The sequence below is a fragment of the Euphorbia lathyris genome, chromosome 9 (assembly GCF_963576675.1).
Source record: "Euphorbia lathyris chromosome 9, ddEupLath1.1, whole genome shotgun sequence".
NCBI classification, from domain to species: domain Eukaryota; kingdom Viridiplantae; phylum Streptophyta; class Magnoliopsida; order Malpighiales; family Euphorbiaceae; genus Euphorbia; species Euphorbia lathyris.
This window is the reverse complement of record NC_088918.1, coordinates 38,572,121-38,599,497: the sequence shown is the minus strand read 5'-3', so window position 1 is coordinate 38,599,497 and position 27,377 is coordinate 38,572,121. Positions and strand designations below refer to the sequence as shown.

At 38.6% G+C, this 27,377-nt stretch overlaps 2 protein-coding genes across 2 annotated transcripts in view; both read left to right on the top strand.

The window, feature by feature from the left end:
• The window catches only part of LOC136205520 (dual specificity protein kinase YAK1 homolog), a 31,982-nt gene extending 12,148 nt beyond the window's left edge, over positions 1-19,834 (top strand). The window contains exons 10-18 of the mRNA XM_065996154.1: positions 1,773-1,923; positions 2,052-2,166; positions 2,253-2,335; positions 2,450-2,524; positions 13,279-13,353; positions 13,534-14,360; positions 18,562-18,714; positions 19,098-19,393; positions 19,548-19,834. Of these exons, the coding sequence (XP_065852226.1) occupies positions 1,773-1,923; positions 2,052-2,166; positions 2,253-2,335; positions 2,450-2,524; positions 13,279-13,353; positions 13,534-14,360; positions 18,562-18,714; positions 19,098-19,393; positions 19,548-19,624 (1,852 nt within the window). The 3' untranslated portion in view covers positions 19,625-19,834. The remainder of the gene's footprint in view (positions 1-1,772; positions 1,924-2,051; positions 2,167-2,252; positions 2,336-2,449; positions 2,525-13,278; positions 13,354-13,533; positions 14,361-18,561; positions 18,715-19,097; positions 19,394-19,547) is intronic.
• A 1,568-nt stretch (positions 19,835-21,402) lies between these two features.
• LOC136205521 (RNA polymerase sigma factor sigA) lies at positions 21,403-25,879 on the top strand. Its single transcript, XM_065996156.1, has 10 exons — positions 21,403-21,586; positions 22,487-23,296; positions 23,723-23,921; positions 24,047-24,139; positions 24,444-24,572; positions 24,682-24,735; positions 25,002-25,079; positions 25,167-25,229; positions 25,330-25,442; positions 25,537-25,879. Exons 2-10 carry the CDS (start codon positions 22,605-22,607, stop codon positions 25,643-25,645), a joined length of 1,530 nt encoding a protein of 509 aa, XP_065852228.1. The 5' UTR covers positions 21,403-21,586; positions 22,487-22,604; the 3' UTR covers positions 25,646-25,879.
• The last annotated feature ends 1,498 nt before the right edge of the window (positions 25,880-27,377 follow it).

Below are 27,377 nucleotides of genomic sequence, written 5' to 3'. Positions count from 1 at the left end.
TCAACCTAAATAAAGCAATTGGTAAACCGAATTGCTAAATAACAAATGAGTAACTTGGTTTCAAGATTAACAATTTTAACATCTTAAGACACACAAATCTTAAGAAATGCACAACTTAAGCTGAACAGCAACAAATTAAAGTACGATAGCAAAAAAAAAAAAATTGGCTAGATTGTAACGAGTTAAAATTCAATAACAGAAATCGAAATTTGACTAAGCCAAACACTACCAAATTAATTAATCTATCATGATTGTCATATGCACACAAATTTTAGGATTTAACCAACAACCAAAAGAAATAGTAGGAGAAGTAATACCTGAAAATGAAATTGCAAACAATTAAATTTCACTTTAGAGAGAAAATTGAGGAGATGATATCAGAACTAGGATTCTGATGAACTAGAATTCTCATGAACTAGAATTTTAGAATAGAAAGAAAAAAGAATGAGAATAGAGAGAAGAATATAGAAGGAAAAAAAAAAGATTTCATTAACCAATTGCATAATCAATTAGTACAATCTCATTCTCTTAAATAGGAAACGGGATAAGGGAATTACAGTTGGCCTAACAAATCATCGCCCTAATAATTCTAACATATCTTAAATAAGAATAGGAAATATAACATACCTTAAATCACCCTAGTAATTCTAACATACCTTAAATAAGAATAGGAAATACAACCTACCTTAAATAAAAATAGGAAATACAACACTTCACGAAATAGGAAAAAAATAAAACTTCATATATAAAATATAAATTTAATATGATAAATCTCCAGTTCTTTCAATCCAGTTCGGTCCAGTCCAATCCAATTCGGTTATCGGGTCAGTCCAGTTCTTTGACAAAAAGTCAACACTCCAATTCGGTCCAGTTCTTTGACAAAAAGTCAACACTCCAATTCGGTCCAGTTCTTTGAAAAAAGTCAACAGTTCGGTCCAATTCTGGATCTTTTTATTCGGATATTCTCGGCCCAATCCAGTTTCTCCAAGATCCGCGCCCAGCCCTATTAATGAGTGCTCTCAATAAATTTTAATATGCTTTGATGGATTTGAGTTGTTTCAACCAACCTGTCTCCCGGTCCTTCATGCTCTTTCTCTATGATGTCATTTTGTTTAAATTTGATCCAACTAATATATTTAAGAGAATTCAAGAGATTGATTCCTGTAATTGGTAACCAAGGTACATATAAGTATACATTGGTTGGTGGCTAATGTAATCATCAACTCAGACACCAAAGCACTTGCTGTTGAAGCAAGTTATACATGTTCATTTTGCGGTATAAAGTAATTTTCTTCTGGGTAATATCAGTTTTTAGTTGATATGATTGATGGAATTAAATCAATGCTTACTAGTGGAAGGTAACTTATAGAATTCGGCTATTTGGCCTGCAATTTATTATCTTTGGAAAAAAAAATCTTACTTACCTGAAGACTAGTATGTTGTCTCAATGTTTGGAGATTGATGTTTCATTTCTTTCTTAGTTTATATTTACTGCCTGCTACTTCTCCTCATCCTCTTTCTTCTGGATTCAATCACATGAAATGTGAAAGACTTTGAACAATTGTTTCCTAATTAGATCGACCATTTCCTTGTGTATGGTATAGGCACATCTTAACAGCAGGTTACTTTCTAGTATTTACGTGTATGCAGAAGTTCTTTCCATGGATTCTGTGTAATGATGTTTTTAAGAGATTTCATATGTTATCTTATTAAAGGTCATTCGTTTGCAATTAATTTGTACAGCCATTAATGTATGGTTGCATTGTTTGTAGTGGACAACCCCCTGATTATCTACTAAAGGAGGCAAAAAATACAGGCAAGTTCTTTAAGTGTATTGGAAGTGTCCACAGCGTAGAGAATGGTGAAGTTTCCTTGGGTTGCAGAAGTGCTTATAAAGCTTTGACAGTAGAAGAATATGAAGCTGTAAGTGTTCAATTATTTGTTGGGGAGTATGAGAAAAATTGTAGTTTGATGAAAGGGAAATAATATGACCTTTTTAGAGCTTATAGACACTTTTTTGTGATATATGATGGTTGCTGGGTTCTGCTCAGAGAGAGTTGAAAAAACCATCTATTGGGAAGGAGTATTTCCATCATATGAACCTTGAGGCAATCGTTACGAACTATCCTTACAGAAAGAATCTGCCACAAGAAGATATTATTAAAGGTTAATCTTAATATTTGAACAAAAAATTTCCAAGTATGTGTGTCCTTCTGGAAGTTGCTGATTTTTGTATGATTAATCTACAACAGAAAGTCAAATACGATTAGCTTTGATCGATTTCTTGAGGGGCCTTGTTGAGTTTGATCCTGCAAAAAGGTGGTCTCCTTTCCAGGTAATTGCAATTTACTCCAGTTTTCAGCAATTTCTTCACATCTTATTGTTATCTCCTGCACCACAATATGTACTTGCACTCATGATAATGGAGTTGCTACTTATTTGCCCGCAGGCTTCAAAACACCCTTTTGTGACAGGGGAACCGTTCACTTGTCCTTACAAACCCCCTCCCGAGTCCCCTCGCATGGTAAGTAGATCAATGTGTGCTACTGTTGAATTCGCTTTTGAAGCCTTAATTTAGATTATAGGAAAAAACTGTCATATTCATCAAAATAGGCTTTCTCTGTCTATAACTTTACCTCTTTTGTTTCTGTCTATAAAATCAATTATCAATTGAAGATGACAAAGAAGAAGAAGATCCATTCAGCCTTGAATCAGTTATTCTTTCTTCCATCAATTATTTTATTACTGTTATAGATAATAAGAAATCATTATTGGAGTCTTATCTTTTTTTTAAGTAAAGGCAGAGAGCAAGAAGGTTGAGAAGCAAGACTCATCCCAACTAGGTTGGCATCAGCCCCTACCCACAACCTCCAAACCCCTAAATTTTATTAAATGAAAAGAAAAGAATTACAAATTGCAAAAATAAAGAATGAAAAAAATGAAAAATTGGACAACAGGTCCAAAACCAAACTTAACAATATCGCCTATATGAAGTTCTATTGAAGTCATTAAAAACATATTCAGAACAAAACGGTGGATAGCTGTCCCACCACTGTTCCCCCATATCACTAGCCCCTTTACGTGCCAGACAGTCAGCAACTGAGTTACCCTCTCTAAAAATGTGAGATACACACACCAGTTGGTTATTAATTATAGTTAAACAATGAAGCCAATCAGCCATAAGCTGCCATGGAACCTCTTTGCTGCGGCTCTTTAGCAGATTCACTGTTACCAACGAATCCGACTCTATCCAAAGTGGAAACCAATGTCGATTCGCAGCCATTTTAATCGCGTATATGACTGCTTTTATTTCAGCAAAAAGAGCATCACATGTCTCTAATTTCAGTGCATAGCAACCTCTCGGAAACCCTCTCGAGTTCCTAAAAATTCCCCCTGCGCCAGATGCTGTAGTTGAAGAGGAACCGTCGGTATTTACTTTTGTCCAGCCGTGTGGCGGAGATGCCCAAGTTACGAACTGGCAACATAAGGGAGGGGCAGCCCTTCCCTGAATGCCAAATCGTAACAAAATCTGTGTATCCCTGGCTGAGCCCGTTACCCCATGATTAAAAAAATCTGCATCCCACACTCCTTTCCAAATAAGTCGTAGAGTGAATGAGATATCAACCGATACATCATTGAATATATAGTTATTTCTTACCTTCCATATTACCCAAATAGCATGAATCACTGCACTTTGCCATAATGGTTTGACCTGCGAACTGAAATGTAAATCATTAGCCCGTTGAAATAATTGAGCAACTGTTTGCGGTGTGCCCAGGTAAGTTAAAAAAGCCTCCTCTAGTGATTTCCAAATTTGGCGCGCAAAAATACACTGTATCAGCAGATGATCCTGTGTCTCTACAGCAGTTCCGCATAGACTACATCTCAACGCAAGTATCATTCCGCGTTGGCATAACATATCCTCAGTTGCTAACTTACCGTGCAACGCTTTCCAACAAATGAGCGATCGCGATGGAGGAATAAAGTCACCCCATATAAACCTGTACCAGTTATTTGTTTGGCCCTTCAATCTGAATGTGTCATAAGAGCTTTTAACAGAGAATTGACTGTTACAAGACGGCGTCCAACAACATAGATCGTCCTCAGCAGGCGATATGGAAACTCGACTTACTGCTGTTGCAGTATCCCCCTCCACAGGTAGATCAATCCAACCAGTGTGATCCCTATATCTCTGAATACAATCAGTGAGTAAATGTCTGTTCCGCTCCGGGATGTCCATTTGATCTGCTAATGTTGGCCAAATCCATTCATCCACCCAAAAGTTTCTGTCCGACTCAGTTCCAAGCACCCAATACACATGCTTTCGAATATCCCTGTATGTGTGTTTTAGTGAAGACCATATTGAAGAGTTAAATGTATAGTTCCTCGGCCAACCATTTGGGAATAAGAAACGTTTTTGAATTAACACCGAAATGAAGTCTTTTCCACAGATGAGGTTCCAATTATGTCGAGACAACATCGCTGAATTCAGGTGAATCAAGTTTCGAATACCCAAACCTCCTTCCCTAGCCGGTAAACAACAGTGGGACCAGGCTACAGTGACCAGTTTACGCTTGTTCACATCCCCCGTCCATAGGAAGTTTTTCATAGCGCGGTTGAGTTTTTTCAGTAAAGAGCGAGGCCATCGGTAAACTGAAAAAGAGTGGAGCAAAGAGCTACTTGTGACACTTTTAATAAGAGTGAGTCTAGCGGCCATTGATAGCAATTCACCTTTCCAAGTCGCCAATTTACCATAAATTCTATCTGCCAAATTCTGTAGCCATTTCCTCTTAGGAGCACCCGAGAATAAAGGCACTCCTAGGTAAGTAAAAGGCAACACTCCTAACTTCATTCCCAATAATCCACTTAATTCAATCCCCCTCCGGGCCGAGCAGTATCTGTTGACAAAACATTCCGATTTTTGCTTGTTGATCATCTGGCCAGATATCATGCCATATTGATCGAGGATGCTATTCAATTCAGTGATGTTTCGAGTGGTAGCCTTAAGAAATATTAGTACATCATCCGCATAAAGAAAATGAGTCGGAAAATTCACATTACCGCTATACAAGCATGGTGTCAGAGCTCCAGAAGAAACTCTTGACTGCAATAATCGGCTAAAGAAGTCTTCTGCCAAACAAAATAAGAGGGGAGATAATGGATCTCCTTGCCTAACACCTCTTGAGCATGCAAAATAGCCATGGTCTTGGCCGTTGATGGCAATAGATAACCTAGCAGTGGAAAAAACAGAACGAATCCAATCTTGAAATTGTTGACAAAAACCGAAGCACTTTAATACCTCTAAAATGAAATCCCATTCCAAAGTGTCAAATGCTTTACGAATATCAATTTTGATTGCCAAGTTCCCACCGAAACATTTCTTTTGAAGCATATTTACCCCTTCCGAAGCTCCAGTAATACAATCTGATATTCTCCGACCCTTTGTAAAACCGAATTAATTTTGAGAAAGAATTCTGCTAGAGAGATTGGCAAGTCTAGAGGCTAGAATCTTAGTGATTACCTTGGTACAAAAATTGGTGAGGACAATTGGCCTGTACTGATCAACAGAGATTGCTTCCGTGACTTTCGGAATAAGGACCATTAGACTCGAATTCCAACCCGTAGGTAATGTCCCCTGACTGAAAAAGTTCAGAATATCCTTGCAAAAATCGTGGCCAATTATACTCCAAAATGATTTGAAAAAAACACCAGTGTACCCATCAGGGCCAGGGGCGCTATCTGCATCCATATGAAAAACTGTGTCTCTAATCTCCTCAATAGTTGGCTTGGCAGTTAGTGTCATGTTATCTTCTACAGACACACAAGATGGAATAATGTCTGCAATGCTTGTGAGATCCCTGTTAGGATTGGCAGAAGAGGTGAAAACTGAGCTGAAATGGTCTATAATATGTCTCTGTATAGCCGAGCAGTCAGCGGTTACCTCCCCGTCAATTTGCAAGTGTCTGATACCTTGCCGAGATTTATTTCTAGCGAACTGTTGGTGGAAGAAATGTGAGTTCCTGTCCCCTGCAGCCAACCATTTCACCCTGCTTTTTTCCCTAAGAAAAATTTCATTTTGCTTTAATGCCGTTTCAAGGACCTCATGCGCTTGTAATTCTGAGTTATGAAGTTCATCAGAAAATCCCTCCACTGATATCTGATTTTGCACATGTTGAAGATCCCTAGATGCTGACGCAATGTTGATCGAAAGACGACCAAAAACCTCTCTATTCCAAGTTTTGAGAACTCCCTTTAGCCGTTTCAGTTTATAGCTCATGATGAACATAGGGTGCGAAGAGAGCACCAGTTGAGCCCACGACTCTTCAATTGTAGAACGCAGAGAAGAGTTGAGCACCCACATAGATTGAAATCGAAAACGGACTCGACCCCTATCAGCGATAGTGCAAGACAAGATAATCGGAGAATGATCCGATGTGTGTCTAGGAAGAGTGACACCATGAACAGAATTCCAGAAATCAAAAAAAGGGAAATTACCTGCTGCTCTATCGAGTCTGCAATCCACCCAATTACTACCCCTTCGACCATTACTCCAAGTATAGAAGGAACCCCGGGTGTCAACATCGGACATACCACAATTGTCAAGACAAGTTGTAAAATCTGCACAAGCAATGTTGGAAGGAGGTGCGCCCGTTTTTTCATGAGCGCCGCGAACAGAATTGAAATCTCCAATCATTAGCCAAGAATCAGAATTTCCCATAGCGACTCTAGCCAAATCATCCCACAATCTACGACGTTGTAAATATGAGACGCTGCCATAAACAAAAGAAATCTTCTGCACAACTGAGTTTATCAGAAAAGACACAGTAACATGTTGCGAATGACTCCACACAGAATCGACCTGAGTAAAACCAGTCCGAATCAAAACCCACAATGAAGAGGTTGTATTAGAGGCAATAAACTCTATTTGCAGTCTCTGCCAGAATCTCTGGGGAATACTATTGAAATCTACCATTGGTTCAGCCAAACAAACAAAGTCTGGACGATACTGAATACAAAAGTTTTCCAAACGTCGCTGCGTTTCCGAGTTACCAATCCCCCTGCAATTCCAGAACAAGACATTCATCGATATCGAGTAGGTGGACGAACTTCTCTCTTGTAAGTTAGTAATTCCTGTCCTGCAATCATTTTTTTCTTGCCTTTATTTCGCTTATTCTTATTAGACACTGTTTGCCATTCTGTTTCTGATTCACACTGATCCGCCCATGACCTGGCCGGAGATTCTAAGTCAGGGGAAACATGCTCCTGTTGAGGTTTAATTGATTCTGTATGCACCAGCACAGTTTCATTAGGCGTATTGCAATCCGAAGGCGAAGATCTAGTTAGCGGTGTGGGAAGTTCGTGGTTCAGCGGGTTAGTCACACCTGCATTATCAATGTTTGTTTGAAAAACCACTATTTGCTGATCAACATGATTCGCCGGGGAAGTTTCCATAATGATATCTTCTTCAATATCCTGTGACGCTGAGGATATATCATCACCATTCTCCTGTGTAGCAGCTTCTAGAGCAGTTGTTTCTTTCATATCTATCGGGGCTGCTGGCATGTTTGGTTTGCATTGCCAAACATGTTTATTTTGTGTTTCCACCACCTTATTAGTTTCTGTATGCCCATACCCCTGTTTATTTTTCAAATTACGCCTACAGTTAACTGTAATATGCCCCACAGAATTGCATTCCGAGCAAAAGGCCGGTAAATTTTCATATTCAAGATTGACCCAGACCATTAAAGAATCAGTGTCAATTCGAAGCGTATGCTGAATAGGTTTGGATAAATCAACGTCCACTAAAATTCTAGCAAAATGCCCAAATTCACCATCAACTGTGTTTTTATCAAAACGCAATGGGATGCCAATTACTCGAGCAATATCAGCAATTATCTGCCTATCCCAAAATTCCCAAGGAAGGTTAAAGATTCTAACCCAGAGTTGAGCAGTTGTGGATTTGTGTTTTGTTGGATCAAAGCCAGGAATCCAGGGTTGTAATCGAAGAATACCAGGTTTGAGAGCAAGAGGACCCCTGCTCCAAATTGCCTTCAAGGCTTCCTCATCTGGCATAATAATGGTATAAAATCCTTTACCAATGGAAATTAGCTTCCAATCCGAAGAACGTCCCCATATTGCATTTAATTTGTGCTTAAGCTCCTGATGCTTCCATGGAGAATCTCCTTTTGAGAGTGTCAGCCTCCCAATTACCGCGAATTTACAGACCTTTAAACGATTGTTGTAGACCTCCTGTGATATCTTAATAGCCTTAAATCCTCCTACATCAAAGATTCGTGGTTGTTCACCTTGAGATACTGTCATTGTTGGTTGCTCTCGTGTGAGCAGCGCATCCTTGAAGGAAGGAGTCGATTTCGCCGCTGAAATCGAAGAACTTGGAACCGTCAGATCTGCTGAGCCGATCGTTCCTTTTTGTTTATGCCTTGCGAAAAGATCAGCATGACTGAAGAACTCCATTGAAAATCAGAATCAGAAGACTTGGAGAAGAAAATCAGAGTTAATAGTCAAACCCTAGTTTTCTGCCCCAAATCGCCATGGACACCAGATCGCAAGATTTTTCTTCTCAGGATATTGCCTTATTTTTGTTTTCGAAGGGAGTAGTTACTAATACTAGATTTGTGTTAAAACATATGCCCTAGTTGGAATGTTGGATTTGAAATAATGGTGTTGGATTTGGAATGTTGGAGTCTTATCTATCAGTTCAAGTTTTTGATATAATGGTGTTAAAGATTTTTAGTCAAGAGATTTAGATTTCGAAATTTGGACTAAATTTCAACACAAGGTAGAGAAGGTCTATGCTTGTATACCCTTCAATCTAGAGGGGCATTTATGTGGGTTTGTCAACTTAGAGACAATTAAAGGGATAAGGTACCAAAATAGGCCTAAGGTTTTTGGGGAAGTACCAATTTAGGCTCAACGTTCAAAATAGCACCAATATAGGCTTAATGTTTACAACATAATATCAATTTAGGCTTAACGTTTACAATATAGCATCAATTTAGGCCTCACGTACAAAATAGCACCAATATAGGCTTAACATTTACAACAACAACAACAAAGCCTTAGTCCCGAAATGATTCGGGGTCGGCTAACATGAACCATCATATAAAACCGTGAAAATCAAGTCGTGTCAGCGACACAGATTCGCTCCCTCCACTCCATCCTATCCACTACCATATTTTCCTCAATTCCCAGTAAACTCATATCACTCTCTATCACCCTCCTCCAAGTTTGCTTAGGTCTTCCCCTACCCCTCACCACTACATCCCTTTGCCACTCTTCGGTTCTCCTAACCGGCGCATCAAGCGCTCTACGTCTCACATGGCCAAACCACCTTAGTCGGTTTTCTCTCATTTTATTCTCAATAGATGTGACCCCTACTTTGTCCTAATTATTTCATTACGCACCCGGTCCTTTCTCGTATGACCACAAATCCATCTCAACATACGCATCTCCGCCACCGACATCTTATGGATGTGGCAGTGTTTCACTGCCCAACACTCCGTACCATATAACAATGCTGGTCTAATTGCCGTCCGGTAGAATTTTCCCTTCAATCTATTAGGCATGCTGGGATCACAAAGGAAACCCGTAGCACTCTTCCACTTCGACCAACCAGCTTTAATCCTATGAGCAACATCTCCATCTATTTCTCCATCCGTTTGGATAATAGATCCTAAATACCGGAAGCAATCCGAGGCCTGAACACCTCTCCCATCTAGGGTGATTGTCCCTGCCTCCCTACTCCTACGGCCGCTAAACTTACACTCCAAATATTCTGTCTTACTTCGACTCAACTTAAAGCCTCTAGATTCTAGAGTTTGTCTCCATAGTTCCAACTTCCTTTCCACTCCTTCTTTCGTCTCATCAACCAACACAATATCATCTGCAAACAGCATGCACCATGGTATACTATCTTGAAGTGAACTTGTTAGTTCATCCATAACGATGGCAAAAAGAAATGGGCTTAGTGCGGAACCTTGATGCACTCCAATCGTAATAGGAAACTCTTCAGTCTTCCCAACACTAGTACGTACACTCGTGGATACTCCCTCATACATGTCCTTTATGATGTCAATATATTTCCGCGAAATGTCTTTCCTTATCAAGGCCCACCAAAGTACTTCCCTTGGTACCTTATCATATGCTTTCTCCAAGTCAATGAAAACCATATGCAAGTCTTTCTTCTTATTTCGATAGTGCTCCATTAATTGTCTCATTAGATGGATGGCTTCCATAGTTGATCTTCCCGGCATAAAGCCAAACTGGTTTTCCGAGATCTTCACCGTCCTCCTTAGCCTTTGTTCGATCACTCGCTCCCAAAGTTTCATAGTGTGACTCATTAATTTGATTCCCCGATAGTTGGCACAATCTTGGACATCGCCTTTGTTCTTATACAAAGGGATTAAGGTACTTTTCCTCCATTCTGATGGCATCTTATTGTTTCTCCAAATTTTGTTGAAGAACGTCGTCAACCATTCGATTCCTCTTTCTCCCAAACATCTCCAAATCTCAATAGGGATGCCATCAGGTCCTACTGCTTTCTTCAACTTCATCTTACTTAATGCCATTTTGACTTCACCCTTTTGAATTCTCCGCAGGCATTCATGATTTATCATATCGTGATGGATACTTATATCTCCAACATCTTGTTGGCGATCTCCATTAAATAAGTCATCAAAATAGGACCTCCATCGTTCCTTGATATCCTTATCTCCAACTAGGACTTTCTGGTCCACATCCTTCACACATTTAACTTTTCCGAGATCTCGCGTCTTCCTATCTCTCATCCGAGCAATTCTATATATGTCTCTTTCCCCTTCTTTCGTATCCAATCTTGTATACAGATCCCGATTCACCTTTGCTCTAGCATCTCGTATGACCTTCTTTACTTCCCTTTTAGCCTCTTTGTATTTTTCATAGTTCTCGTCACTCCTACATTTCCCCAATAGTTTATAGGATTCTCTCTTACTCTTTACTGCTTGTCGTACTTCTTCTGTCCACCAAGATGTGTCCTTACCCGTGGCATGCTACCTTTAGATTCCCCTAGAACTTCCTTCGCTACTTCCCTTATACTATGCTCCATCTTATTCCACATCGAATCTATATCTGAATCTATATTGCAAGTCCAAATATCTTTTTTGGTCATCTCATCCACAAATTTTTGTTGATTCTCCCCTTGCAATTTCCACCACTTAATCTTAGTCTCTACTTGTGGTGTTTGTTTTCTTATACATTTCCTACTTCGAAAATCTAGCACCACTACTCTATGCCTGGTTGTCATACTCTCACCAGGGATCACCTTACAATCAATATAACTCTTTCTCCAAGCACTCCTTACTAAGAAGTCAATTTGGCTCGCATTACCGCCACTCCGATAAGTCACTAAGTGGGATGTTCTCTTCATAAACCATGTGTTCATGATACTCAAGTCATAGGCTGATGCGAATTCCAAAATATCATTTTCTGCTTCATTCTTATCTCCAAAACCATACCCTCCATGAACACTCTCAAACCCATCTCGCCTAGAACCCACGTGTCCATTGAGATCACCCCCTAGTACCATTTTTTCATCCCTAGGAACCTGTTGCACCACTTCCTCTAGGTCATCCCAAAAAGCTTGTCTTATAGACACATCTAATCCTATTTGTGGTGCATATGCACTAATGACATTCACAACCTCATCCCCTATCACTAGCTTAACACTCATAATTCTATCGCTCTTCCTAGACACCGCTACTACATCATCAATATACTCCCTATCAATAAGAATACCTACTCCATTTCTACCCTTATCCTTTCCTGAGTACCAAAGCTTATAACCCCAAGGAGCTATCTCTCTAGCCTTGGCTCCAACCCACTTGGTTTCTTGTAGGCACAATATATTTATTCTCCTCCTCTTCATAACATCTACAATTTCAGCTAATCTTCCTGTCAAAGAACCTATGTTCCATGTCCCAAAGCGTAACCTACTACCCTTACCCCTACCCCTACCATTACCGTGGACTAGCTTATTTACCCGCAACCCTTGCATATTTGACACCACCCCCGGGTCCTGGGGTGACGCGCCGCTTCGGGGCGACGACCTAGCAGCCCTTGCACATTTATCACTACACCCGGGTCTAGGAAGTGCAGCGCGTCGCTGAGTAGGGAACGCCCCAACGATATTTATATTATGGTTCATGTCATAAGATGTGGCTAAGTTTTACGCTGGCCGCCACAAACCTACCGCAACCCTCCTCCTTTGTCCGGGCTTGGGACCGGCTGTAAAGGCCACCAAGTGACCCTCACAGGCGGAGTTAGGCTTAACGTTTACAAAATAATACGAATTTAAGTTTAACGTTTTACAAAATATATACAATTTAAGCTAAACGTCATAATTAAATTAATCATATTATATTCTTTCCCTATTAACTTTATATGTTATCTTTTTATTTAGTTCTATATTCTTGTTTATTATAATGCAATTAATTAGTATTCTTGTCCATTAAAATCTTATATTTGTTTTTCATAAATGATTCCATGACTACTAAATTTCATTGCTCATGTAATATATGCAAACTAAAAGTAATTGAATATCCACAATATTTCGAACACTGGCATGTATCAATATGAAAAACAAATATAAGGTTTTAATGGGCAAGAAAAGTAATTAATTGTATTATAATAAATAAGAAAATAGAACTGAATAAAAAGATAACATATAAAGTTAATAGGAAAAGAATATAATATGGTTAATTTAATTGTGACGTTTAGCTTAAATTGGATATATTTTGTAAAACGTTAAGCTTAAATTCGTATTATTTTGTAAACGTTAAGTCTGTATTGGTGCTATTTTGTACGTGAGGCCTAAATTGATGCTATATTGTAAACGTTAAGGCTAAATTGATATGTATGTTGTAAACGTTAAGCCTATATTGGTGCTATTTTGCACGTTGAGCCTAAATTGGTACTTCCCCAAAAACCTTAGGCCTATTTTGGTACTTTATCCCATAATTAAACCATTTTTGAAACCTTAGTTATCAGTCGAGCTCTTGGGTGTAAAATAGTTCTTGTACAATAACATTTGTCTCATTTCTTTCCATCCCTCGCCCATTATTTTGTGCTATTGGCTGCATGTAACTCTGTAGGTTATGGTACTCAATTGTTCTATTTTAATTAATTGCTTTTATAGGCTCTTGAATGTTACTGTATTGTTTTTTTAATCGTACTGACCAATTGTGTTCTTTTTTTCCTGTTCTTTCTTCTCAATATCTGTAGCCGGTAGCTCAAAATTTTAAAGTGGACCATCACCCTGGTGGTGGGCATTGGTTTGCTGCTGGTCTTTCTCCTAATGTGAGCTTCCTGACCCTCTAATATTTAGTGAAATGCAATTTTATTCTGTAAAAATAAAACAAGGAAGAAACAAAGGAATTGAAGTAATGCATATTTGTCAACTGGAAGAAACAAAGGAATTGAAGTAATGCATATTTGTCAACAGGAGAAAAACTTACAGTCCTTATATTTCCAATGCAGATTCCAGGCAGGACCAGAGCTTCCCTTCATAACAGTCCCCACTTTCAAGTAGTTCCTTATGCACATGGTAATAGTTATGGCAGTATAGGAAGCCATGGCAGCTACAATGATGGTATGGGCCTGGGAAGCAGTTACGGAAGTTATGGGGATGGCAGTAATATGTTTGCATACTATTCACCTGTTGGTCCTTCTGGAATGCACATGCATGCACAGGCTGGTCTGTCGATGATTGGAAGTAGTCCAGATGCAAGACGGAGATTTATTCAATATTCACATCCAAATGGAATTGGTATAAGTCCATCAACAGGAAATTTTGCACCACTTCCCCTTGGTACTAGTCCCTCACAATTCACTCCACCAAGTTCCTACAATCAAGTTTCTAATAGTTCTCCAGGACATTATGGTCCAACATCACCAGCAAGAAGTAATTGTCATGGATCACCTCTAGGAAAAGTGGCTGCAGTAACTCAATTCAATAGAAGAAAAAGCTGGGGTTATTCTGGAAGTTCTCAAAATCAAGAGGGTACAGCAGCTTCACATAGGCAAGTACAGTTTGCTGATGGCACCAGCTCTACTCAAACCGAGGGAAATCCTTCCGTACTTGGAAGTTCACCCTCACATAGACAGTCAAATTCTGGAACTGCAAGCTGGATGCAGCAGCATCGGAGTACTGGAGTTACCACTGGTCATTCTGCCATTCAGAATATTATGCCAGGCTCCTATAAATCTTCTCATATGCAAATCTCTCAAGGTGTCGGACCAGCTCATGATAAACCTGAAGCTGGTCTGTCATTGCCAGATCCAGGAGATTGGGATCCAAATTACAGGTAAGGACTAGAGTTTTCATATTGGAATAGAAACTTATAAAAATGTCATGTTGGGGCTGCCAAAAGGAAACGTGAAGAACTGAACTAAGACCTGACCAAAAATACAGTTAACCAAGCCAATGTTTATGTTCTTAAGTAAAAAAGTACAATAATTGTGTATACATACAGTACACAACGCTCTTGGCTCTTCTTTTTGGCAATCGATGCTCGCCACATATCTTTGGGAACCGTTGCTCGTCTTCCACAATCTTCAGAAATCAATTTTATGCTTTGCTGCTTCAAAGTTTTCAGAGGTAAACCCTAATTTCAAATATCACCTGTTCTGCACCTTGAGTCTGGGTTACATGATCTGAAGGCTGGAGTATCATCATCTTCGCGAGAAACTCTAGCCGCCTCCGATCTAGCCGTCGCCCTTGCGGCAGTTTTTGCCGCTCTCATGGCAGGTCTTCTGCCGGTCCCTCCCCCTCCGGAGGACTATGTAGGTATTGGAGTTCTCTTCAATCCTAACCTACGATTCTCGGACACTTCCAACTTCCTCGATTGTTCAATCAACTGCTCCGAAATGTTTTGTTATGGGTCCACGAAAAGGATCTCGTAACGGGTCTTCTAACGGAGAAATCAAACGTGATTTCTTTGTTGCTGTTTTTGGCTTTCCTTGAATTACCTATCTTTCTTAAATTTACGATAAGTGATCTTTATTAAAGAGGTCATCACTCTTCCTTAATCTTTTGATTGAAAATTCTGCATAAAATTGATCGATAAAGAATCCCCTTTTATAGAGAGGTACAAGATTCCTAAGCACCTAAGGTATCCTTAGCCAAGAAGGATTCTACCACAATTAGGATTCTACCACCCTTAGGATTCTACCAAAAATAAAAGGATAAAAGCCTAATAAATACTACCAGCAAAAATACGCAAACTGACCTAAATAATAAGCAGTAACTGAACATAAAATAATAAATATTAAATAATAAAAGATTCCTATATTTTAAAGACTCTTAGATAATAAAAACCTCTAAATAATATAACCTAAAATAAGGCAACTGTAACACGTCCGTTTTCTTCTGTTCTTTCAAAATCTCTGCAGGCGTCTTACAATGTCTACTGCTCAGGTAACAGACATTGGCATAATCAAATCCATTAGGATTTTGCAAGAAGCTTATGACCGCCGTGTCGCTATGTGCTCTCACTCACTAATTGGAAGGTTGGTTCTCTCGAAGGGAGATGCCCCATGGAAGGTGTTGGATTTAAAGAGAGTCCTGAATTCGATTTGGGGACTGGCTGAACCATGGAGGTTAATCTCAATTGGTCGTGATATTTCCATATTATACTGCATTCTCAGGAGACCAGGGAATTGGTGACCCCTCCGGTGGATAGAGTCATGGATGGATCTACCCGATTTAACTAAGGAGTTCTTGTGTGCAATAACAGCCATTCGGAGAGGTCGTGACCTCTCTGAATTTGTATTTGGTGCCCGACGGATAAGGGGAGCTTGATGGTCAAGCTTTTCTATGCATGGCTGGGGAATGATCCGTATTCATTAGCGGTTTATCGGTTCCTTTGGCGAAAATACATTCCGCATGCACACTCTCTCATCTATTGGCGCGCTCTGTGTCACGGGACCAACTCTAGGCCGGCCAAAACCCCGTCTGTGTCAAAGATTAATATAAGATATATGATTGAGCCTTAACTATCAGTTCGAGCTTTTAGTTCAATCGGTTCCATGACAGTGTGACGCCTCGACTTTCCCCAAGTCTTGGCCAGCCAACTACTACCGTCAATGCATCTATCGGTATTCCACCCCGCAGGGCCTCCCTGTTAAACCTCGCCCTAGAGTGGGCACACATTGTGGGCTCGGTCCGCTCACAGTGTGAGTTCCCCTCTATGGAGACATCCGCCTTCCTTCACGAAGGACGTATACTTTCCTGTCCCTAGTGGACGAGGGTGGATCGCTTAAGCTAGTTTCGGCTACTGACCCAGGGTGGCGGAGATCCAACGCCAGGGTAGTCCGTGTCCCCTATAGTGTTCCTTATGCCAACTCTGCCTCTTCCATCAACGTACGTTGACATGCCCTATTCGCCACTCCATGTTGAAGCCTTCTCGTAGCTTTGCCAATGCTTGGGGTTAAGTTTACCTATGGCCAAACTTCCCCCTTTACACTCTGCTTGGTTATCTCCCCACCCATGATGCTCTGCGGCTTCGAGGTATGTATATTGTCTCCCGTTGCTGTTTATGCCTTTGCGAGTCCATGCAGCATCTATTTGTGGATTGTCGGTTTGCTAAGGTGCTTTGGCAGAGGCCGTCCTTACTGTTTGGCCGACGAATTATCACATCGTCTGTTGCGGTGCTGTTTAGCTGGGTTGCGGATAGCTCCTAGATTTTGGCTCTTTGGTGACATTAGGTTCGGTACTACGATTTTGGCTCTTTTCGATAGACTACGCCAAATCTTGAAAAGTAAGGGAAGCAACTTCTACACCCATTCTCATGGTCTTTCTAACGATAATTTTGGCAGTGGGGCGAAAAAGGCTTCCCCCCACAGTTAAAGGGGGAGGCCCTTGACACTAAATTTATTCGCAAACTCAAGAGCCCAATACTGGAGATTATATATTTAGATTCATATATTTGTACCCCCACCCCAAGTCATTGACAGTGCAGTCCTACATGTGCATTGGGTAATTTGGAAGACACCGCAACAACTCCATTTTTTCGGATTTGTCCCCTAATATTCATTCCGCGCTAAGACTTCTTTGGCTTTAAATTTGTCGGACCGATCTTCTATCATTCAGCTCTATTTGGAACTCAACTGTTGAACTTGATCTGCTTCACACGTTACAGTTGTTGCCTCATCGGACCCGGGCGCCTAGGATTCTGCCGGTCTCCTCCGTCTGGATGGATTAAAATTAATGCGGATGCCTCGTTACCACTGTCAATGCCGGTTGTGGAATTGTGTTTCGGGATTCTACTGGGCACTCAGTAGGTACTTTTGCTTTTCCGTCTACTTGCTCCCTGGTGCATATTGCGGAACTCTTTACTGTGCTTTATGCAATTCATATGGTCTACAATAAGGGTTGGCACCGCCTTTGGCTTGAAAGTGACTCGACCTATGTGGTATCTCTCCTTCGACATGCTGACTTATTGGCCCCGTGGGAGCAGCATCAGGAGCTTCTTGAGTGTCGCGCCTTGCTTCGTGAAATGCAATTTGTTGTGCCACACGTTTTTCGAGAAAGTAATCAGGTTGCAGATGCGCTGGCCAACTTTGGCAGGATTAGTTCGGAGTGTCACTGGTGGGACTCACATCCTCAATTTTGTTCTAGTTGGGATGTTCTGGGCTTCCTTTCCCTGTCCTCTACCTCTTAATAAAAAAAAAAAACATAAAAATTCTTAGAATTTTAATTTCAAGTGCTTGACTTGAATGTTATGGTTATGGAATTTCACATGTATTGTATCTACATGGACTTGGATTCTTAGAGATTTGATGTTCTAGATTTTTGGAAATTTTGTTAATGGTTAGAACTGAAAAACAGGTTAAGCTAACCAATAAAAAAGTTAATTGATTATGGTGAACTGGACTTTAAGTATTACTCATGGACTAGTTATGGAACCACTGCACTTAAGACTGTAAATGAGCATGGTTTAGATTATTGTTTCTTGAAAAAAATAATAACAAATAAATTACATCTGCCACGACAATAGCTTAGATCCTAAATAATGTTGAGCATGATTTTTGAGCTCTCAAATAGATCAGAAGACAATTAGAAAGAAACTGTTTGAATTATTTCTGGAGTAATGTGAATTAGTGAGCCTTTTTTAGCCTTTTTCAGTTGTTGGTCTAATGTCGTAGCAAGAACATTCAACTCTTTTATGTAGGTAAATATACATTCTTGATTGGATTTATGACACTTTATCCTAAAAATAAATTTAGTAATAGATTGGGATGTCATATTAGGTACCATGCTTCTGCCTTTGTATTAGGTTGGGTCCATAAGATTATATTTCAGTTTTTACATATTAGATGCTTGATGGTCTATATACAGCGAAAAGAGCTTGTTTATCTCTACTATAATTAATAATTGCAGTTCCACAATCATCTTAGTGATACTTTTTGTGCTAATAACTGTTTCCCATTTAAAATTCACTTGAAAATTAAGAATTCCTGTCCTTATATATCTAGTTGTTATGTCATATCTTGTTCATGTTCCAGTGATGAACTTCTTTTACAAGAGGATGGGTCAGATGTAAGCTCCATAAGCAATGAGTTCAGCAAGGGCATGCATCTTGGTGCAGTTGATCCATCAGTTGGTCTCGGACGATCTAACCGTGCATCAAACCATAGCTCTAACTCATTTATTCAAAGGTATACTTTGTTCTCTTGGTTATGTCCATATAATTTCTTTCAGTTGTCTATATACGGGTACATTCTATTCCGCAAATTAAATTATAGAGGAATATTTACTTCTTTTTCCCTATGTAACTTCACATTAAGTGGATTTTCAAAATATTTGAATAAACTAAAATATGTAAGCTGCTGAATGAGTGAGGGTTTGATACGTGACTTCAAAATTTTGGGATTGGGCAGTCATTCTGGTATCAGTGACATTGAAATTAGTGCTTCAAGTCCATTAATTTGTACTAGTCATTTGTGGAAATTGTTTTCAAGGAGTGATAGATATGCTCTTGTTTTTTGAACAATTGGCTAGCTATAACTAGTTACACCTGTGGTTGCCTGTGTTGTGTCAGACAAAATGGACCTATTCAAGCATTTCCACACACTGAGGTGGGTAGCCCTCCTGCTCATGATATGCATCCTGGGTACGGCCGTGCAATGTCAAAGCCATCTCATTTTATGTCGCATATCCCCCAAAATTCGCCAAGCCGTTTGGGGCAGCAATCTCTTCCGCGCCTCAATTATGGGAGATCTTCTGGTCGGAGTAGCGAGTGGAATCATATCAAGGTTCAGCCTCCTCAATCTAGCTTTAATTCTGGAGGCCCACATTCTCCTGGAAGTAGTTCACTCAACAATGGCATGCCGTGGGGTACTGCTTTAGTTTCTCTCTTTTTATTTTATTTTATTTTCCTTCAGTTGTTCTTTGTTCTTCGCAAGAAAAGCATTTGCTGAATTACTCTGCTGCATCAGTGGATAATATGATAAGTTGATGCAACTTTAACTGACATCACATTCTACTGTAGGGCACAAGGCCAATTATCCTGCCACAAGCATTCCACCAGCATCCCGGGGGAGAAAAGACTATGGGAGGATTTCATAGTTTTGAAAGTGAAAGCAGCTTATTTTTTAATTGTGAAGGGTTATCTTTTGAGTGTCCGAACGAAAGTTGTATTGACTAGTTCACGATCCTAGTGGGCTAATGCTATAAGAAGATCCTCACCAAGACATGTTCATTCATTGTGCTTGCATAAATATAATTCATGGTTGTTGTTTCTTAATTCTTAGCCATCTAATCAATTCGCTTGTGACACCCGTCTATTTTCCACCCTTAACTTCAGTTACTATTCTCTGGTCCTCATTCTGTAATCCGGAGTGTCAATTTACATATCTTACTAATTGCAGATTGCTTTTTATGTGTTGAAGGAATCTAACCATGTTATTAAAGCGTGTTCAGAAGCTGCTACGAAAGAGTTCCAGCCGGGAATCGAAATCAAAGGTGACAAGTGGAGTATAGATTCTTCTTTTGTATATTTGTTTACGTTGTAGAAATTGGGAATGGAACGTATCTTTGGCAGGTGTACCATTTGCACTATGTCCAATTGGTAATAGCATATAGATACTAGTTTGCTTTTCAGGTTAAAGAATTTTATAGATAGATGGAACCCATATAGTTGAACTATAGAACTTGGTTGGATGGCTGGATTGGTGCGATTCTTACTTGGCTCTACCCAGGAAAAGATAGTTAATGTGATATAGCTATCAATATCTTGTGTGGTTGCATTAGCTATCGCATTATTTTAGGTAATATTCGAGTGAGTTTATGCATTTTGCCTCTGAAATTGAGGTATTTCTGTATTGTTTATTTAGAATTTGTATTTCTTTTTTAAGTTTTATTTTAAAATATTTAGATTATTATATACAGCACAGTTCTTCATTGTTTTTGGGCCTCTGTCATATGGTTGATGGATTCACCTAATAATTCAGAAGTCGTATTTTTATCAGTTTTTGTATGTATTTTTTCGGTAATTTATCCGATTATTCGGTCCGAAGCTCGATAGACACCTTTAAGTGGATTTTATTCAAATTAAAGTTTGATACGTACACTAGGATTCAAGCTCGAAATTTCTAGTTTAAGTAACTCGGGGTCTTTAACCAGTTATTAACTCATTGAACACGAAGTTTACATATAAATGATTACATGTTGAATATATAAAATAAAAATATGAAGGATCTAATATGTAAAAGTAAAAAGAGGTGATAGAATACTTCAATCCTTGTTTATATTCTACTTCAAAATTTCACACAGTTACTTGTAGAAATGTTACGCTATTTTGAGCGACGATCAATGAAATTGTCTTCATTTTGCATATCATTGTATGAGAGATGGTTGGTGTAAAAAAATGTATACATGTGTCATTAATTAATTTATCGGGTGCATACTAAATTTTTTCCATTTACTTGTGAGTTAAGTGTAAATTGGTGCAAATTTATATTAGATGGTGGCAAAATAAAATGTGTAAATTTTGGAAGAAATGAACCCATATTGGAAGAAGAAGAGAAGAGCATAGTTTGTTGAACCAACTGAAGTGATGTATGAAGTGGGCCCCACACAGCCCTCAGTTTTTGTTTATTTCTTCTCTTGGTTGTGTGGCTATCGCAAGTGTCAGTTCTTTTTTATTATAAATATCAATTACACCCAAAAATATATATATATTTAAAAAGAATGAATGAATTTCAATAAAAAAAAAAAAAAGAGATGTAAGAAATATATAAATGGCAAGTTATCCACCACTCAACGATGGACCCAATATCTCTTCCAGCCAATTGTATCTCTCCATTCCAAATCTCTTATAACCCCTTCTTCCTTCTTTTTCTATTTTTACTATTATCTAATAAACATTAACATTTTCCTATATTCATAATAAATAAATAAACAAAAACAAAATCTGTTATCAAACAACAAGAAATTTTACATTCTCCTCATCTACATTCTTCTCGCTTTGGAATCTTCACCTGAATTCTCCATCCAATCTTCTTCTTCCTCATACTGTTGTTTTTGCAGGTATGCCAATTTCACATTTTTTTCTTCCCTAGATTTTTCAGCTTCAACAATTGAGTTTCAGTTTACTTCTCTGCTCGCAATTCCACTTTTTGGCCATTTTTCTTGTAATTTTTCACTTACTCTACATGGAGCAAATGTGTCAGACAAGTTTCAACTTTGCATAATCCAAAACCAGTAACTAACTAGTATACACTCTTTTCTGATCATTTTGTGGCGTAGTAAAGAAATTAAATGGTTTTGTGTTCAATTTTGGATTGAACTATCAAATGGCTAGAATTTTGCCGTTTACTATCTCACATGGAATGGATGCTTGTCTTCTTTACCTTTCAATTTTAGCATCCCTAATTATCAATTCTAAGTTGATTTAGAGGTTTATTTATATATGTTTTTCAAGATAACAACAATAGGTCTTATTAAAATTACTTGCATAGTTCAATGGGTTTTATATTCCTGTTTTTCAAGATAAATCACTGTATTTCAATTTTTCGTTGCATAAACTATTTATGGTTGAATGAACGCTGAGTGGAATTCAAAAGACTGTCCAATTAAGGTTAGCTTGAGTCAAAAAGGTCTCTACTCGCTTAGGTTTCGTGTTGGATTCTTAGTGGAGGGGCCAAGTAAAGTGTGTCTAATCTAATTCCTCTAGAAAAGTTTCGAACCGATTATGGGATCCATCTACCAGAAACAGAGTGTGGAACTTGGTAGTTGGATCTAAATCTCCTGCAACTTTGTATTGATGCTGTTGTGCAATATGTGTATAATATTTAATTTTCTTGTGGCCAAACACAATCTCATGCATCTAGCATTGAGCTTTGGCATAGTGACCCTGGATCCTTTGAAAGCTTAAGGTTTCGCAAACCTTTGTTGGAGCTCTCATATATGTATCTGCTTTCTTTCCAGGTTCTACAGCTGAAGAGTTGAATGAGTTTATTGTATTGAGTACAGTTGAAGAGCATACACAGCTTTTTGCTTCATTAGATTGGCTAAGAATCATTGGAAATACCCAAAAAGAAGCTGTATGATGGCCACTGCTGCTGTTATCGGACTTAATGCAGGACAGAGGCTTTTGAGTTCCACTTTCTATTATTCGGATCTCACAGAAAAGCTTTCGAATGTCAATGATCATGGATCAACCCATTATCAAGTTGCATCGGGTAAAAATGGGATAGTTGCTAAAAAGTCTTCAAATTTAGGTCCTGGTTTCCCATCTTCAAACCGTAATACACAGTCTATTAAGGCTCTCAAAGAACACGTGGATACTGCGTCTGCTCCATCAACTGCAGCAACATGGTTGAAGACATTGGATGATATGGAAGAGGATACTTCTGATCTTGACTATTCAATGGACGCACTTCTTCTTTTGCAGAAGTCTATGCTTGAGAAACAATGGAATCTTTCTTTTGAGAGAACCGCTTCAACTGATGCACCTAGCAGAAAAAATCAAAAGAAGATACCTGTCACCTGCTCTGGGGTGTCTGCTAGACAACGGAGAATTAACACTAGGAAAAAGAATCTTAGCCAAAGTAAACCTGTAGTTCAAGCTAGTGCCTTTAAGCAGCTCAAATCAGTTGTGAATCCGGAGATGCTGCAGAATCGTTTGAAGGGTTATGTTAAGGGTGCAGTGAGTGAAGAGCTGCTCACCCATGCTGAAGTTGTGCGCCTGTCAAGAATGATAAAAGCTGGTCTTTCCTTGGAGGATTATAAATCAAGGTGAGACTGAAGCTTACCAATTGGAGAATCATCAAACTTGTATCAGAAGTAGTTCCAACATGTTAAAGCCATTTTTCTCTATGTAATCTCAGAATTGTTACTAAAAATATCTTTGAAAATGGTGGTAAGGTAATCTAAATGGATGATGAATGGATTGAATCACTTCTCCAAAGTTGTTTAATGAATTCAAACTTTAGACCATTTTTTTTATCTCTAGATAAATGGTTACCGAATCACTTCTTTAAAGTTGTTTAAATCATGAAGGCAATTAGGAAGACCTCTTATTTCTCTTCCTAAAATTTGAGATTCTGTATCTGGATGTTGTTTTGAAATAGCCAATCCTATTCAAAAATTGAAGTTGCTTCTACAGAAAAAGATTATTCCCTGAAGATGTTTTTATTAATAATTGTCATGTGTACTCTTCAGGCTGAAGGAGAGATTAGGATGTGATCCTACAGACGAACAGCTCGCATCTTCCTTGAGGATTTCTCGGGTTGAGTTACAATCCAAAATGATAGCTTGTTCTTTGGCTAGAGAGAAACTGGCAATGAGCAATGTTCGTTTGGTCATGTCTATTGCTCAAAGATATGATAACATGGGAGCTGAAATGGCTGACCTTGTTCAGGTGAGATTCTTCTTTCTCATTTCTAGGATGAAATATATTGGTGATTGACCTTAATCAATGTACACAGCACATAGACTTGTGTTGGTATAGACATTTTTGCGAAATTTATTATTATTCTCTTGCAGGGAGGTCTGATCGGGCTGTTGCGTGGCATCGAGAAATTTGATTCATCGAAGGGGTTCAAGATTTCAACTTATGTCTATTGGTGGATTCGTCAGGTAATTTGCTTTCCTATTGTTATAGTAAACAACTGAACATTGGATAGCATCACTTATCTATCTGAAATTGATGCAGACCTGATTGTCTTATTACTAAAATTTGCCCCCTTTTTTCTGTTTCTGCTCAATTGCTCTCTTCCAGCCCCTTTCCCTTGTTAGTAGCATATGAAGAGAAGTTAATAGCTTCAGATGAACTAGATCATATAGATCCCCTTAAATCTCCTGTGAAATCTGACTTTATGCCCAAATGTCAAATGCATTTCTAAACTGAAACTGATGCTGTTTAGCATTTTCTCTATGACAGGGCGTTTCAAGGGCATTACTTGAGAATTCAAAAACCTTGAGACTGCCTAATCATTTACACGAAAGGTTAGGCTTAATTCGGAATGCAAAAATTAGACTGGAAGAAAAAGGAGTAACCCCTTCAATTGATGTAAGTCAGTTATAATTATTAATCATGAGAAGATCAATTTCATATATAATTTGTATTGTTTTGCATCTGTTACCAATTGACTTCATATTTCATTGTTTGTTATTCTCAGAAAATTGCAGAGTCCCTGAATATGTCAGAGAAAAAAGTTAGGAATGCTACAGAGGTATGAATTAGTTGAAGTAACCTATGTTACACAAACACTTCTCTTTAGTAGCGTTTCTGCGATTCATGTCCATGTCCGAGTCCATTTTGTTTCCGTGTCTGTTTTCGGTTGAAGGTTATGTTTTAGAGATAACATTTCCCGTGTCTGTTTCTGTGTCCGTGTCAGCTTCCGTGTCAGTGTTCGTGCAACATAGGAAGTAACAGTTCTACAGTCTTGTTATGTTATTCCTTTCTCAATGCTTACTCTCATAATGTAGTTATGTGCAGGCAGTTAGCAAGGTTTTTTCGCTGGACAGAGAAGCCTTCCGGTCTATGAACGGTCTTCCTGGAGAAACCCACCATAGCGTAAGTCATTTTCTGCAAATTCACCTCATTTGAATTGGACTTTTCTTGTTTAGGATTGACTCATCTCTTTCTTTATTCCTTTTGTAGTACATTGCAGATACCTGCCTTGAGAATAACCCGTGGAATGGAGTAGACGAATGGGCACTCAAGGTAAAAATCTATGTGCATACTTGACAACACATTCTTCTAGTCAAATAGATGAGAATGATACAATTTGACAGACCATATTTATATGGAAATCTATTTCCAGGACGAAGTAAATAACGTTATAAAGTCAAGTCTTGGAGAACGAGAAAGGGAGATTATACGACTTTACTATGGTTTGGATAATGAATGCCTTACATGGGAGGACATCAGTAAGCGGTGAGTAATCAAAACTCTTGATACGATCTAATAGCAGAATCTTTGCTTGAAGAAAAGAAAATGTATATGAATGGAGTTGATTTGGAATGTGCAGGATAGGTTTGTCGAGAGAAAGAGTCCGGCAAGTGGGGCTTGTAGCTCTTGAGAAACTAAAGCATGCTGCAAGGAAGAAGAAGCTGGAGGCTATGCTAGTCAAACATTAAATTCTTTCAAACTCCAGAATATCACTGTATATATACATACAGAAAGCAAAGAAAGCTCTATCTTCCTTTTTCTGTTTTAGCTATACGGAAACATCAAGGGCCTAAAAACATTCTGAAATTTTGTTATGTTATAGGCCTGAAAACATCAAATGAAAATCATTTCATCCCCCCGTTATGTATTATATTGAGACATTTGTGTATTATATTCTAACAAATCTTTCCTTAATTGAGACATTCTGATTCCTTAATGGAGACTAGTTACTGCAAATCCCTGTTAAAACTTGAGCAGCTGAATCACTTTACATGCCAATCACCAAGAACCATGCCAGCTTCATACCGATCTTCTTATACAAATATTCTAATTTCTGTCCCAAACATGAATTCGGATACTTTCCTAACCAGGATCCCACCACGTCAAAGCTCGATAAAATTTTGGCAAGACTACAATATCCAATATATTCTGGATTACATAGCAACTTTTCAGGGCTAATCTCCAAATAGAGGTTATTTGTGTAAATTATTATACATGTAGGTATAGTTAGAAAATTATTTCCCACAAAGGCTTGTTTTTAACCATATGTTGAAGAACCAAGAGAAGAATCTAGAGGTATTTCTGTATCAAACAATGACACTCTAAGCCTGATTACAGTGAACTCTATGATGAATGGAAAAACACATTTAGTCACAAATAACAGAGATATGGTGTTTAAGTTCGGATTCAAGCTGCTTAATGTTCTATATGTACCACAATTCAAGTACAATTTATTATCAGTAAGCAAGATGCTCAAGGATCTGTAGTATTTAATATTTAAGAGTTTGGAACCAACATATATTTCTATTGAACTTCAGGAAATTTATACAGAAATACAGACATCAGTTACAACTGACTTCCATAACTTCTCCTTAATCTATGCAATAACTAAATAACTTCTCCTGAATTCAAAATAATTAAATAAAACATTATCTCATAATAAATTAACTAAGGCATATTTCCAACAAACTCCTCCTTGCCTTAGTATTTACAAAACCTTCTGGCTGCTCAACAAAAAATTTCTTCATGAAGATAGCCATTTAGAAACTTGACTACCCTTTATCAACTAGCCTCGCTTTGTGTTTGTTGATAGAACCATCGGCATTGAGTTTGGTTCTGAAAACCCATTTAACTCCAATTTTCTTTCTATTTTGAGGCATGTCAACTAGCTTCCAAGTGTCATTCTTCTCAATCATACGAAGCTCCTCTTTCATGGCTTCTATCCATTTGTCATCCTTCTCAGCTTCTTTAAATTCTGAAGGCGTAAAAACAGCAACATTACTTCTTTCATAGATATCAGATAGAGATCTTGTGCCACGAACAGGAACATCATCAATATTTTCATCAATAATCTGCAAATTAGTTGGTGATTGCATTTCAAGTGACTCCTCCCAACTCCATTGTTTATCTTCCATGAACTTGACATCTGGGCTCACAATAATTTTCCCATTTTCTCTAGTGGGCAGCCTGTTTTGTAGAAAAACTGCAGTACTCGTTGCTTCTGTCCAAAGATTTTTTGGCAATTCCTTTTCATGAAGCATGCATCTATCCATCTTCATGACACTCTGATTCTTTCTCTCACTTACACCGTTCTGTTGTGGTGTGTAAGGTGTTGTAAGTTGATTGCTAACATGACTTGCTGGTATTGCTTGCTTATCCTCCATCAAATTCAAGGCAAAACTTTTGGCTTTCATCTTCACT